This window comes from Melospiza georgiana, chromosome 1 (assembly GCF_028018845.1).
Source record: "Melospiza georgiana isolate bMelGeo1 chromosome 1, bMelGeo1.pri, whole genome shotgun sequence".
In the NCBI taxonomy this organism is placed as follows: domain Eukaryota; kingdom Metazoa; phylum Chordata; class Aves; order Passeriformes; family Passerellidae; genus Melospiza; species Melospiza georgiana.
In genome coordinates this window covers 14,988,332-15,003,424 of record NC_080430.1, presented here as the reverse complement: position 1 = coordinate 15,003,424, position 15,093 = coordinate 14,988,332, and the positions used below count along the sequence as shown (strand labels likewise).

Here is a 15,093-nt window from a genome sequence, read left to right as displayed (position 1 = left end):
TCCTCCACACGAGAAGTGAGCCTCATTTACACACAATGCAGCAATGAAGAAAATATTGTGGGGCCAAACCCAGCAAAATGGCCTCTTTTGCTAACAATTGGAAGGAAGGTAAAAGTGAAGAAACTGAAGAAACAGTGTAGGATTTGGCTACGAATTTTATTTTCTGAAAGGGAAAACGCGGATGATAAGTTTTCCTTGTAATGCCATTTTAAATGACTTTAAGAGTGCATCTTTTTACTCATCTAATCTCTTACTGCCACAGAGGTTTAATGTTTAGTATGGTTTTACAGCAATGGAGTGTATTTACAGTGTAGAACACTAACTAATCCACCTTAGAGTCTCTGCTTGAAAAACTTACGAGCAAGAAAAATTAATACATAAAATCTGAACTTACATTGTATGCATCAATGATCAGCTGGATCACATTGCTGGAATTTGAAGACAATGTTCCCACTGCTGATTTTGGTATCAGATTTTTCAGTTCCTTTCAATATTGACAAAAAAGAAGGAAAAGTACAGTCTTACTAACAAACAGAATATAATTCGCAATAAAAATGGTGATATAATGCATTAGTGGATTAACTAGTCAAGTACTTCAGAAAATAAAGCTGTGTTGCCAGTGATGAACACAATTTTTGAGGTTATACACAGCCTTTCTGGCACAAACTCTGCATTTGGTAAGAGAATACTAAGCCTTGTACAAGCTGACCACAATCTCTCTTCAACCACACTTAGAATACATTAAAAATAGGCAGGCATCATTTTCCAACAAAAATTTGAATACAGTTTAAGAAAGAACCCCAAAACCAAAAAAACAGGTTAAAAGAAGGAAAAATATGCATGTCCTTTACAAAGTCATTTCCTATTGCACAATCACATCCAGCAGTTTAGTTAATTTTAAACATGGGATACATAAATAGAACAAAAGAGACAAAATATGTTCTTTCATAAGTGTGTCCCCTGATTCAGTGTCCACACCCCCCTCAGCTATTTTGATGTAAAAAGGTTGACAAAAATTAGAACTGCAAATGTGTTCTCCACTCAGTCATACCTATAAAGAGTAGCTAGGACAAGGGGCACTTTCTTATTGGAAATTACACAGAGAGTCAGGTTTGATTTGAAGAAATAAAAAAATCTTAATAACAAAGTATGTGGGTAGCAAAATACTACTTCCATGATCACTTACTTCCACAAAATTAATTTAAAGTTAGTAAATTTTAATGACTTCAGAGTAATTTCTTTACCTTATAGACTGCCTGAAACTCTTCAGTAACAGCAAAGATTGTCTGAATATTGTTCTCACTAAGTTTCTGTACCAGATGAGCAATAGAGGGATAATCCTAAAAAAGTCAAGCATAAAATTAAGCTCAAATTTGAGACATGTTGCTAGAAAATAATCAAAAAGACTCTGACATCATAAATACAAACCATCTTTAGAAAAATACACAGAACTCCTAACTCTTCATGTCACAGTTCTAAAGCAAAACAACCTCTGGAAACAAACAGGCATTGGTAAGATTTCATATATGCCTCATGAAGATAGGTGTTCCTTCACATGCATGTTATCACATTCCATGCCATACAAAAGGTTAAATCCTTAATCTCAATGTCCTCAGAAAATTATCCTCTGTCTCTCAAAACCACTACTTTTTGTACTGTTTCACAAAGAAATGATAAAATAAAACTGAATTAATTTTAGGTTTTTATTGTGGTATTTTCACTCCAAGTTATGAATATATGAACACACAAACTTGGTGAAGTTTATTGTGGTTACCCCATCTGGTAATTTTTTCTCTTTGCATTTTTTGTCTGATCTCCCTCCCAATAAACCACGAAGACAATGTTAACCATACTCTTACCATAAACTTTGCATCAGAAGACTTCAGTCTTAAAAAACCATTCAAGCAGATATTTTACAGTATTTTTCACTAGTAAACTATTCTGAAAATGAAGACTGGTGAAATGATAAACTAATGACACAATCATCAGTTTTCCAGTGGACATACAAGTCCAGCTTAGGAGTTGGACTCTATGACCCTTGTGCACCCCTTCCAACTCAGAATATTCTGTGATTCAGTGTATCATACAGGACTATTAGTCATCAGAAAGGTTAAAATCCAGCAACACATAGTCATAGCATGAAAGCTGCCATTTCTTGAAATTTTCCAATTAAGGCTAGATTAATTCTTGCACATTTGCTTTAGTTTAACTAAAATCACTTAGTGTAAACAGATAAATTTTCTAAGACATAGTGGTCTGACACCATATCAGATGACCCAATGAGTTCTTTTGAGCTTTAGCATCATAAAATATTCATTTCCCTAGAAGATGATATAATGACTTACGTAATAGTGGCTCATTGTGTACACATTATTTTCCAGATGACATTTCCCATCATTTGGCAGAACAATTCCACCAAGTTTACCATCTCCTGCAAAGTGGAAACCAGCATCCGTGGAAAATACTAATAGTCTTGTAACATTCCTCCAGCCAATTTGTTCCTTGGGAAAAACACAAACATATTTCTGGTACTTTGTACCAATTTATTTTAATGCATTGGGAACCAACACTTGAGACAGAAGTGCATGGAAAGTTAGAGACTCAGGAGAAGTCACATTGCAGCAGTGTCACCCTGGAAAACATTAATTCATGTAAACCTTGGAAACACTTGTGTTTCATTTAATGTCTGCTCCAAAATATTGGCTGCAGGTTTTTCATCAAAGGCAAAAAAGATTCTTTTTGAGATAGAACCCTGCTCAGTTCTCAGTGGAGTATCTGAAAAGTGACAGGGTTTAGAAATCAGGCTCTTCAGTGCCAGTCCCACTCCCCTGCCATGAGCAGGCAGCCCAGGACACTGGTGTGCAGCACTGCTGCAGTTCTGAGCTGCCCAGCATCACACTCTGGAGAACCATCAGGCTTTGCCAACCTAGTGCAGATCTGCACCAGCACAGTGCCTGCCAGAGGACTGGCCCATCAGCATCCTGGCTCACAACTGTTTAATTACATAAATTGCCCTTTTCTAATTTTAAAAATTTATCCATGGAGCTGAAGCTCTAGCTAATTTAATGAAAGATGACCATGCAGAAATGTCATATACTGAGTTACCACCAAAAAAAACCTATAAGGCTTATGATAAACACTGCACTTTTAAATCAAGACTCCAGATCATTTCAGAAAGTCTTCAATCCATTGATCAACAGCAAAAACAATATGGAAACCGAGCAATAAACTTGGGTATTGCTTTTTTTGGAAATCCATTTGGTACAGGTGCATAGAACAGTCTGAAAAAATGTCAGACACAAGTAATCTTTAGGCCTTCAAAAGTAAGTAAAAAACCCGTTTTCCATCTACTTTGAGAAACTAGTAAAAGTCACAACACACCAAATTTCTGCAACCACAAGAAGCTTAAAGACCTTTAAAATAATCTGAGAATAATTGCTACCTCAGGATCTCATACACTTTTAAGCAGAACCTGAGTCTTCTTCTATAGCAAACTTTAAAAGCTTTGTCCCTATGTGCTGTGATCACAACCTCTGTTTGGCACCTTCACATTTCCCAGTTTCATTCACTCACTGAATTCTTCCTCACCTACCCTGTCTTGCTCACAGGAGGGGACATATTCAAAAATCAGCCACCATAAAACACTATGGCTGCATTCAAACAATTTCATCTAATAGAATAGTAAAAAAAGATAATACACACTTACCCCACAAACTGCAACCTGCATTATTGCATCAAATCCACCTTCAGGAGAATCTAAGTTCCCAGAAATGTGCTGTTTACCTACAAGTTCATTGAACTTGTTTCCTTCACTGGTAAGGCTGAGCACATTTTTATAGCTAAATGGACTTGTACAGTTCTGGTCCCCTGTGCAAGGATTTCTGAGTTTGGCTGGTGTTGTACTTATATAAGGCATCACAGTTTTCTCCACAAAAGAGCCAAAGCCTAAGACAAGAACAACAAAATCCCTGTAAGCTGAAGAGTGGAAGTCTCATTTCTATTATCACACAACAGAATTCAAATGCATTATAGCTGTACTGACATCAGAAATAGCTCTTATACTTGTTTATGTCTCACCATCTCCACCAATGCCAAATACTTTTACACTGTTCAATGGGTCCTACGTATTAAAACATCTGCCATAATACTGCTAAACTGAAAAAAAATACTCTTCATTTACAATAATGTAAAAAACATCAGGAAGGAAACTTAGAAGAAAATTATTGTATTTTTAGAATAGGCAAATCTTTCTTACCAATCCGAAAGTCTGAAGTTATTTTTTCCATCTCAAACATCAGAGCTGTTCCGAGACTTTTCACATTCTCTAAATCATCTTTCATAGAATAGGAGAGGTCCATAAGATAATAAAGGTCAATGGGGTAGTCTTCAGCTCTCTTGAATTTTAATGAAAATGTCTGGGGTTCCCCTGTTTTGCAGATTAAACAACAAACAGAAACCATTAAAAATTCCATAACTGCGCTGGCAAGAAAAATGCCTTTCTAAGGAAAGGCTTGTAAATCCTTATGAAGGTTTTGAATTGCTAAAGGTGAGTTATTAAGGTGAGTTATTTTTTCCTCCTGTTGACTGAAATTTTTAACAACAAATTATGATTTAAAAAAAATTTCAACAAGTCTTTCTTTCAAATGTTCAACTTTGTATTTCTGAGGTGCTTTATCTCCCCACAGAAAAATTATCATGCCAAAACCCAAGCTTCTTATAATTGCTGCAATTTCAAATCTTCATAGTTGTAGTCATTCTAACAAGGTTCCTGTAACACCTAATGGCACAAATTTTTGACATCTATTTTCATCCAAGATGACTTCAATAATTCTCAAAAGTTAAAAAACCACATTGTTTTAATAGATTTATAAAAGAAAAATTAATTCCGGATTGAATACTGCAAGTTACTTTGCATCTACCAAGCTCAGAGCACAGAAATGGCAGTGAGAGAACAGCAAGTCAGTATTTGTTGTGATTGTAAGCCCAGACCCTGCATTTTACCTACAGAAGAATGTAGTCTCACTCTGATGCTGAAAGACAGTGCAGAAGGACTGCACATACATACCACATACCCCTTCTTCCCAGAAACTGGAACAGTATTCTTTTGCCTATTTTATATGAAATATGGAATTAAATCAATAGGATTGCCCCCTCCCCTCAGTCATTGAGCTTAAACGGCAGTATTGCTGCTACTTAAGTTTGCTTAATAATTAGGAAACATTTGCTAAACATCAGCAAAATTAGTTATGTGAGAAAAACATTAAATGGCTAAGTCACACAGCCATTGCAACATGGTTTTCACCAAAAAATCCCCAAACAACAAAGGGGGAAAAAAGCCAGCACAAAAATCTGTTTAGATTTTCCTTAGCTAATATTTCAAAAGGCCTGCACAGAAAGCAAGTATCTCTCTCTGCAGTTCTCAGTCCCTCAGAGAACTAATACCAATGGAAGTGCTTACAAACATCTTTTGGGTAATTAGATTCTGGTTGTCCAGGTCCCTGCTATGTTCTGATGAAGAAACTTCTGTGTCAGCAGAGGAACAATAATTTGGTTTGAAGCAAAAAAGTTCACATTAGAAATAAACAGGAGCCATACCAAAATTGCAAAATAATTTTCATTTCTTTTCTCTCTACATCATGCTGAGCCTGCTTCACATCACCTTCCAATTATTACTGCAACTACCAGAAAGCAGCTGACCCCAAGTACAAGCTCATCTTCCAGGAAAACACAAGGCAGCTGCTCCATGTGCCTACAGCATCTAAGAACTCTCCCTGAGGACAATCTTCATTGTGTCCAAGTGAGCCACTAGCCCAGCTTCTCCCCACTCCCCTCATTTGAACTAGATAAAATTCTCTTTAGGGGCTAGAAATTATATACAACTACTTTGTGTTTTCACTGCTGTGGTTCTGTGCCCACATCTTTAGCCTCTGGAAGGTATTTTACGTAGCAACAGAAAAATTGTGCTGCATAACTGCAAAACCACTTTGTTCAGACATGCAGACTTCAGGAAACAGCAGAACTTCAAGCAAAAGGAAATGCTCCACTAACTTGAAGTTTTTGCTGACTCCCCTACTTTCATCCTACAGGCACACTGTAGAAAATCAACTACAAAATACTGAAAACAAAACAATTTTACCTTTCTGATATATCTAACAATCCATGTTGTATCAATTTTCTCCTAAATTCTATTGGGAAAATAGAACAAGTGATAGTATCTAATCTTTCTCAAAAATCAAACAGTATTTGGAGTACCTAAACACCTGGAGCTGAACTGAATGGCTCTGCTATCATTCGTGTTATCTGAAAAATAGTCATTTCTGTAACAAAATGGTTACAGACACAAATCAAAAAATGCAGGCGTGGTGGTGACAGAGAATCATCCCAAAACTGGAACGAAACTGTCCTTACCAACTCTTAGATGCAGTGATAATTTCTGTGGCTGGATCTGTGTAATGGCTTCTGGTTTCAGCTTCTCTGCAGCACCCTTCTTACGATTTGTTACTTCTCTATTTTCGAGCACCTGTTTGCTGCCTCTGGGATTCTCTATATCTTCCATGGGACAGCCTTTACTCTTCAGTGCTGCCAAGTCATCACAGCGGGCAGATGTTGGCTCTCCTTCTTGCAAAAAGTCCTAGAAAACAAAGCAAAAGAGAATCACATTTACAGCTATGTGCAAGTTGTTATATTCTACCCACAACTGCTCTTCCTACAATGATCACATCTATTTTTTTCCAAAGTTCAGTAATAAAACACACGGTCTTGAAATATATTAAATGATACTACATATATTCAATGGCTACTATTTACTCCAGGAGTTTGCATCTACTTATACTTATCTGTGCATAAGATGCAAGAGGGAAAAAAAAATAAAGCCCAATGCCAAGTCCACCAGAAGTGGGACATCTGTTTAAACTGGCTACTCTAGAAGTGACTGCGAGTAGAAAAATCTTTCATTTTCACATAGTACCAATAATGTGAACCTACTCATACAGCCTGCTTTTAACACTCTTTCCTTTTTAATTAAGATTATATAAGTATACCTTGGTACTCCACAACAAAGTAATAGCTGACACAGCAGGGCAAAGACAACTCTTATTTTGGGGAAATTCAATCTGAAAGTAACGCCCATAAGTATAAACAATCCTTAACTTTGTTCTGAACAACAAATTATCATTTCATCAAACCTTAAAAAGCTCTAACCTCAAATATAAATAAATAAGGCTTCTCACTGAGAAACTTGGCAAATCTGATTCTGCTCCCTCCCCTAAAATATGCATATAAATAAATGTATACTAAAGCTTGTCAGTTTTTGGTGACACAGACCTCCAGAAATCTGACAGCTCAAGGAGACATTATAAAATCAGTCAGTTTAATTAAATATTGAGAGTTTATAAGCTGGTATGGGGAAGAGTAAGTAGGCAATATATAGAAATAAAAATAAATTATCATCTCCTAGCAAGAAAAGGGAAAATTTCTCAGTTTCAATAACAAACCAAAGAAGAGGTATAGAAAATATTTTCTTCTGTTTCTAACCTGAAGAAGATATGTCAGCAGACGGTGGTTATATCTTATACTTTGCAGTTTCCTAAACTTAATTTTTCTTAACATACACTTTTTGTTTCATAATGAAACAAACTAGCCACCCACACAAACCTATCTCTTACTCCTCAGGTCTATCAACAGAAAAGTAAAATTTGAAAATCTTTCTTTTAGAAGAAAAATCCCCTTCAATCTCTTTCCCTACTCCACTTACATCTGTCTAAAATTAGCTCTAACTCTAATGTCACTGGAAGACTATAATTAAGCATACTCAGACAGTTTCCACATTGGAGTGATTTTAAATAACTATGAGACGGCTTATAGGGTCTGTATACACTTAGGATTTAGAAAAGGAGAAGTAAACACATTGTGAAAAATGTTTATACTCAAATCAGAAAAATCACAGCATTTGATTGGCAAAGTACAAATAAGTATCGAATTGAAGAACTACAGGAAATTACTATTAATGAAAACAGTCATTTCTATATGGGTAAAGTATTTAGTAAAGTTTGAAACCAAGGGGAAAAACCAAACCATAAAAAGATGTTTGCAGCACTTACAGTTTTTTTACACCAGCCACAGTTTGGTCCTGCTTGTATACACTCCCCACATGACTTAGCATTTGCTTTTATGCAGTCGCTTCCACCTAGAGAAGAACGTAATCCATCACTTCAGGTATAAAAAGGTCTTTTACAACAACAAACCAGCATTTCACTTCAGCTCACTCTGGTTTTGTAGACTAAGTTCCAACTACAGGTTATTAATATGAGATATGTTAATCTCTGCCATTAGCATTTGTCTAGTGAGGATGTATTTATCCACATAAATAACTGCTAAACAGCTACAGTTTTATTAACTACTGCAGTGCAATCGAGTGCCTTACCCTGCTGGGCAAATCCATTCCATATCAAGCAACAGAGGACGCCAGCACATGTGAGCCATTTGAAATTAGTCTGGAAGACAAAGCAGAAACCAAACTGGGTGATTTACTCTAATGAGTAAGTGCAAAATTATAATTTCACGAAGCTGTGGACATACAACAGTGTTTCAGAGGAGACAAGGAACACAGAACAAACACAAATCTAATTCTCTTAGTTGTACCACTGGACAGTTTTGCCCTAATACAAACCGTGTGTGTGGGCTACACTGTATTTAGAAGGGGTAGCTTCTTAAATTATTTTGAAATGCTCTTCTGCTAGGTAAATCAGCAAGCTATGGGAAATTTGGAAACGTTGTTGACTTGGGAGGAAGAACCCAGACCAAATTTTTAACACCTTATAAAAAATATTCATGCTCTGAATGTTATCAGAGAGAGACTTCTAAATAAAGCTACCACAGCAATACAGGACGGAAACAGAGTTTCTACACTCACACCTCAGTTTTAAGATAAACACCAAAACATGTTTTTTACAAAACATTTTCTTCGTAATCTTCAAAAGACATTTTACAGATTTGCACTTTATAAAACAAAATAGAAATTTCATCTCAAAATATGCACCATAAAGCATTCCTGACATAAAAATCCACCCGTTTTTTCTTTAGAGAACAGAAAATTAATGGATACAACCCATATAAAAGAAAAAAAAATGTTCAGTACTATAAGTATTAATGAAAGGCTAAATTTTTCTAAATTGTTTCCTACCTTAATAGCAGGTAGTCAGGCAGGGTCAGCTGATTTTTTAATTTTGATACTATTTTAAATTATATTTCTCTTTTATTCATTATAAGAGTTCTGAGAACTTAGATGATAATGGCCAGTTTCCTTGAACACCCTAAACCCTAAAATATTGCTGCTAATTAAAGCCTCTCCAGTCATCCTGGAAACAAAAGTATTCTTAATAACTTTTTGTCCTAAAAAATATCCTGCAGTATAACTAAAGAAAAGTGAATTTGGCAGAATCTCCTAAACAGAATATGTAATTTTTCTAGAAGCCATACTGTTTTTTGTATAAATTAGCAACAAAGTAAGCAGTGCTCAATTAGTACAGCAGTTGAGCTTTGGTTTTTGCACACTGAAACACAGTTTTAAATTTGCACATCCAGCCAGACCTATCAGAGAAGGGATGGCTGCTCCAAAATCCAATGGGGAAAATTTCAAACAGAAGCCAACCCTTTGCTAACAAATTGTATCCAACAACAGTATTAGATGGCTCATATTTTTCTGATAAATCATTTTGGCTCACTTTTCAGTGGATGCTATGGTGAGAGGACAGGCAGTGGAGTTTAGACACAGCAGAATTAGGAGAATATCCTGTTGAACTACTTTGACAGATGTTGTACATAAACACAAAAGAAATTAGTGGTTAAAAAAGAGGAAAAAATTGAAGCATGAATTATGTCCTACTTAACTTTTGAATGCTACTTTCTGCATACACACAACTTGAATTTCTCTCTGCACACTGTTGCAAGTGACCAGTCCTTCATTCACAAAAAACTCTCTTTCAGAACACTTTTATTAAGTCCCTTTATAAGTAATCACCTAAATTCAACCTGTGCAACCACAAACCTCGATCAGAGAGAATGGTGACCCCAGGAATGCGAGCAGGTGGAGGACAGATGAAGGGACTGAAACAAGGCTTGGAAAGACAGTGGTTACATGGTTGGGATCTCACCTACCAGACCAGGAGTCTGGACAGCAAGTCCTTACCAGGTCGCTCAGCTTTCAGGTTCTTCTTTCCTGGTTTTATGGTAGGTATGCTGTGTTCAGCAAACCTCACTTCCCTCAAGTGATTTTGTTACTCAAGAAGCAGTTTTGCTCTTAGCACAAAAAGCCCAGAATGGGGTGGACTTTTCAGTAAGAAAAAAGCCAAGCTGCTGGCACCAGGTGAGCACCATCTTTTCTGTCAGCCTAGACAAGAAAAATTACAAACAGCTCACCTTTTTAGGGCAGACTAAGAGTGGATGCACAGCAAGTCCACACAGACTATATAAATAAGTCAGCAAAGATGTGACACAGTGCTAAAGCTATGATTAAGACCGTTTGGAAGAGAAACGTTCCAGTGGAAGCGCATCCGCGTGATGAACGCAGCTCTGGGCACAGAGTCCCGGCACGGCTAACAAGGAAAATGTCCTTTCCCATATATGGCCGCGCCAATGCCTCTCCCAGGGCTCGCTTCCTCTGCCTCCCCAGCCCAACAGCTTCTCCAGCTCTCTTCCTCTGCCCCCCAGCCGAACAGCTTCTCCAGCTCTCTTCCTCTGCCCCCCAGCCGAACAGCTTTTCCAGCTGCCGGGCGCTGGGAAATGCGAGCACAGATCTGCTCTGCTGGGAAATGCGAGCACAGATCTGCTGCTGGGACTCGGCTCTGCCTGCTGCCCCGTGCCAGCGAAGCCATGCACGCCCTCGTCCTCCCACCCTCCTGCGGCCGCCGCAGCGCCGAATGCACTCCCTGCAAGTCCCAGCAGATTCTTCCATCGAGGGAATAAACCCAAACAAATCACTCCCAGTACACTGGCTGGGCAAAGGAAACCTTTGGAAACCCTTGGTGAAGCTACAACTAAATGTCAGTATTCAACCAGAGATGACTGCAACTGAATAAAACCCCAATTGTTACAATGAATTAATATTTTTATGCCACATTTAACTACTTGCTATTATACTTGATCCGCCCTTTCTAAAGCCTTTGTGAAAAATGCCAATCACTTGTATTTTTAAAATTTTAAAAGTTTAATAGCAATAAAATGGTTATAAAAATAGTAATACAACTAGAGTAATAATAATATGGACAATTTGAATTAGGACAATATGAGACAATAGAAACAAAGAGTTACGGACGTCTGGGTAGCTTTTTCTTAAAAAGGACCCCCATTAACAAAGGATTAACCCTTAAAAGCAATAGCCTATTGCATATTCATACACTTCATACATGATGCATAAATTCCATTCAAATACAGGATTCTGTCTGGTCATCATCAGCTTCTTCCTCTGAATCCTGACAGTGCCTTTGAGACGGGAAGAAGTTCGTTTCTTCTGATAAGAGGGCAATAAATTCTTTTTCTCTGAAAGATTTAGGTGTCCTGTGGCTGCTATCTCGCTGCAAGTCCTTTCTTTAAAAAAAGTATCCTACATAGCACAGTTTCTATTTTAACATTTTTTATAACCTAAAACTATATTTAACACACTACTTAGGAGAATTAATACAGCATTACTTTCTAAAACAACACATATAATATTCATTTTAATATTTGCAAAAAGCCAATAATAAAATATGCATTTTTCACACCTTGAAAAAGATTCCAGAATCCTTGAAAAAGTGGGTTTTTTTCTCCTTGAACAGAAGCAACTCAAAGCCAAGAGACTGAAATCTCTTTAATACTGTATCACCACTTGGATCCTTTCTAAAAGGCTGCAAATGGTGTGCTGTTGAAAAACTGATTTTAAAATTATTTCTGCACATTTGTGAACCATACTCTATTTTTGTTAAATATTTTAGGAAAACAAACATGGACATGACCTTAAATGTTTAGATTCAATGCTTTCCAAGTTTTTTTTTTTACTGTCTTGACAAACAGTAATGCTTGAAGAAATTTTTTTATTTATAAAATCAGCTTCAATGGAAATTTCTGGAGTTTTTAATTTAAAATGAGAGACTCATTAAGTGACAACAGAAGGAAGCATTATTTCTCCATAGAATTTTGAATTTGCAAATTAAGTATTTAGAACCTTCACATTCTGCTAATCATCAACTGACTACTCCACAGTACCGAAGCCTTTTAAAATTTATTTATCAGAATGGCAATATCATCCCTACAGAAAATTAACTGGGCAAAGAGGATCAAGGAAGAAAGGTAATAGTTATACACACATTTAATCCTCTGAAATTAAACACTGATGGCTATGATGCTCTCCTCCCATCACTCCTCAGCTCAGCACTGCCACAGGCCACAGTTTATACAGATATTAAGGTAATATTAACAATGACGTGTTGGGTTCGTGCAGTATTATTCCCTTCAGCTGAGCTGCTCATCTCCCCCAGTAATGCAGAATGCACCAAGCTGATGGCAAGCGCAGGAAAACACTCCATGGCATCTGCCCCTACTGCATTCTGAACTCTGCCTTAGTGCAAAGCTTTCCACTGAAACATGCAACCAGAGCACGGGGGAAACATTTCAGTGTGCAGTAAGAGCCAAGCTGTCGTGCAGACAGCACCTTTTTGAAGCAGGATCCAGACAGCCAACTGACTCACAGCCCCACACGCCACTCTAATTGCACTTATAAACCTAGAAATGAATACACAACTCACACTTTTGGACTCATACTCGTGCTTCCCTCGGCCTGACACCTCTTAGCACGAGCTGTACTTTCATGGCTCTCAATCTCGGTTCAGAAATGCGGCACAGAATTGATTCCTCCTGGAGCTGATGTTACCTTTACAGCCACTTTCATGTAGTGCAAGGATGGAAAGTCACTGAAGAGAGCTGCCCCATTCTCCTTGCTGATTATTCCCTCTTGTTAGTCAACCTCCTGGCTGATTACTCTCACTGCTATCCTTTTTGATCAATGCCAGCATTACTGTGGCCACCAGGAGGGCTGGAACAAGAAACTAATCCAACAGAGAAAGTGCCTTGTTCCTTCCACCTGGCTACAAAATCACTTCTCCTGGTGTGGGACAAGTGGTGATGATGGAGAAAAAGAGAACTTGGAGGGGATGGGAAGCAAAAGCTCCTGCTGCTCAGCCAGAGCCAGTGGTTGTGCTGGACTACACTGGTCACACAGCCAAGCCCCCACCCCCAGGCATGAAGGCTCTGGTTAAAAAGGGAGCAGGAAGGGACAAGTTTCTAAAATAAGCAGAATGAAACAGTCTCTGGAGATGCCTGTTTCAGAACTTGGTGGCTACCCTGCTAAAACAGTTCCTTCTTCCCTCTCTCCAGAAGGTTTCCTAGCAGTAGCTGAGGGCCATGCTTTTCAGTGTGAATTTTATTGACTGGCAGAATGAATCCCATTGATATCTCTGAAAAAAAAGTGGGTGGAAAAGAAGGGCCTGAAGAAGCAAACAACTTTAGTGACATGGGACACAAAGACACAGAGACTACAAACCTCTAGCAATGACCTGCAAATACTCTTGACAGCAGAACTCCCTCAACAGAGGGAGTTAATTAATTACAATCCCCAAATTGCCTGCATATGAAACAACTCTAAACATATCTGCTTGTACAACTATTCACTCTAAAGAAGCAATTCACTATAAAAGAAAGCACTAAAGTGGTACCTTTCTTTTCTGTTTTGAGAGAGGCACATTACTAAGGCACCAGTACCAAAAAAAAAAAAAAAAGTTTTACACTAAGGAATTACTTTTGATTAAAGTTTTCAAGTCCGAGGGATAGATTTTCCCACAAATCTTAAATTGGTAATTCTTCATTTATGACCTTCACAGCTATCTTATTTACTTAATCAGTGTTACTGTGATACTGAAGTATAGTCAGAATACACCACACAGTAAATTCCAGGATCACCATTAAGAAACTATGTGATGCATTCTTCAATAAACAAGCAGATATTTGGGATAAACACTGCTGCTTGAATTGCCAGCAATTTTAATCAAAGAACCCAATCCTAAACTCAGCCTACAGAACTATTTGTACCCTGGATGCAGACGAGCCTTGTGATGGTTGCCCTTCACAGAGGTCCAGCTCCTGACCTTGGCATCATGATGGATGAACTAGCAGAGCATCCCCACGTAGGGAAAGTAAATTTGATGGGACAAGTCAAGATGGACAACAGAAGTGCAGTCCCCAGAGCAGGGCTTTGCAACACACCAATCCAAATGGGAATTCTACAAGTAAGCCTTCCTACAACAGCCTATCTATCTACCAGCCTCACACCACGGCTCAAGACCACAATGCTCCTTCTGCCCCTGGTAACTTTACAGACACGAACGCAGAAGTTTTTGAACTGCTTGCAGTAATATGGAAAGAATGGGATGTTATCACAGACTGAAGTGCAAAATAAAAAATTCCTTAGCACTGAAATAACTTCTACACAAAAAGTTCAGCACATCAAGACTGCTTACTCAAAGTGTTTCCTGAGAAAACTTTAAGGCATACACATTTCAGCTACTGTGATGCTGCAGCATAAAAGAAACAACAGTATTTCACATTGGACTTAACTTCTGTCAGTTATTTCTAAGTTAATGGAATAAAACATGTCTCTAAATCACTTTTCTAAACACTGTTTTAGCAGGGCATTATATATTTAAATAATATATAATAAACTAGTTAAGACTTAACTTTCAATTACAAGAGTTAAAATCTACAAAAAGCTGATTTTCTGCTTAGGTTAGGGAGACTGGCTTCTCCGTTCCAGTATGGTTCTGTAAGGTTACCTGCCACAATTAGTGTATGTCACTGCGAGTTCACAAGATTCCCCTGCAGGGTTGGGAGTCCCAAAAGAGATGAGAATACACATTTGTGCATGCCCAGACCATGAGAAGAGATACCACAATTGTACCAGTTTGACACCGAAACTCCTGTGCCGTGCCCCATGGCCAGTAAGGCAGGCAAACACCAACAGTAATGCAACTGCTAACACTCTGAGTTACACTACATTACTACCCACAG

General features: G+C 37.9%; 1 protein-coding gene across 1 annotated transcript in view; it reads right to left on the bottom strand.

Moving 5' to 3' along the window:
* The window catches only part of ITGB1 (integrin subunit beta 1), a 43,296-nt gene that overhangs the window by 14,653 nt on the left and 13,550 nt on the right, over positions 1-15,093 (bottom strand). Inside the window, exons 2-9 of the mRNA XM_058025635.1 lie at positions 8,423-8,492; positions 8,100-8,185; positions 6,409-6,631; positions 4,256-4,426; positions 3,707-3,945; positions 2,346-2,501; positions 1,245-1,340; positions 395-484 (exon numbers count right to left, since the gene is read on the bottom strand). Of these exons, the coding sequence (XP_057881618.1) occupies positions 395-484; positions 1,245-1,340; positions 2,346-2,501; positions 3,707-3,945; positions 4,256-4,426; positions 6,409-6,631; positions 8,100-8,185; positions 8,423-8,492 (1,131 nt within the window). The remainder of the gene's footprint in view (positions 1-394; positions 485-1,244; positions 1,341-2,345; positions 2,502-3,706; positions 3,946-4,255; positions 4,427-6,408; positions 6,632-8,099; positions 8,186-8,422; positions 8,493-15,093) is intronic.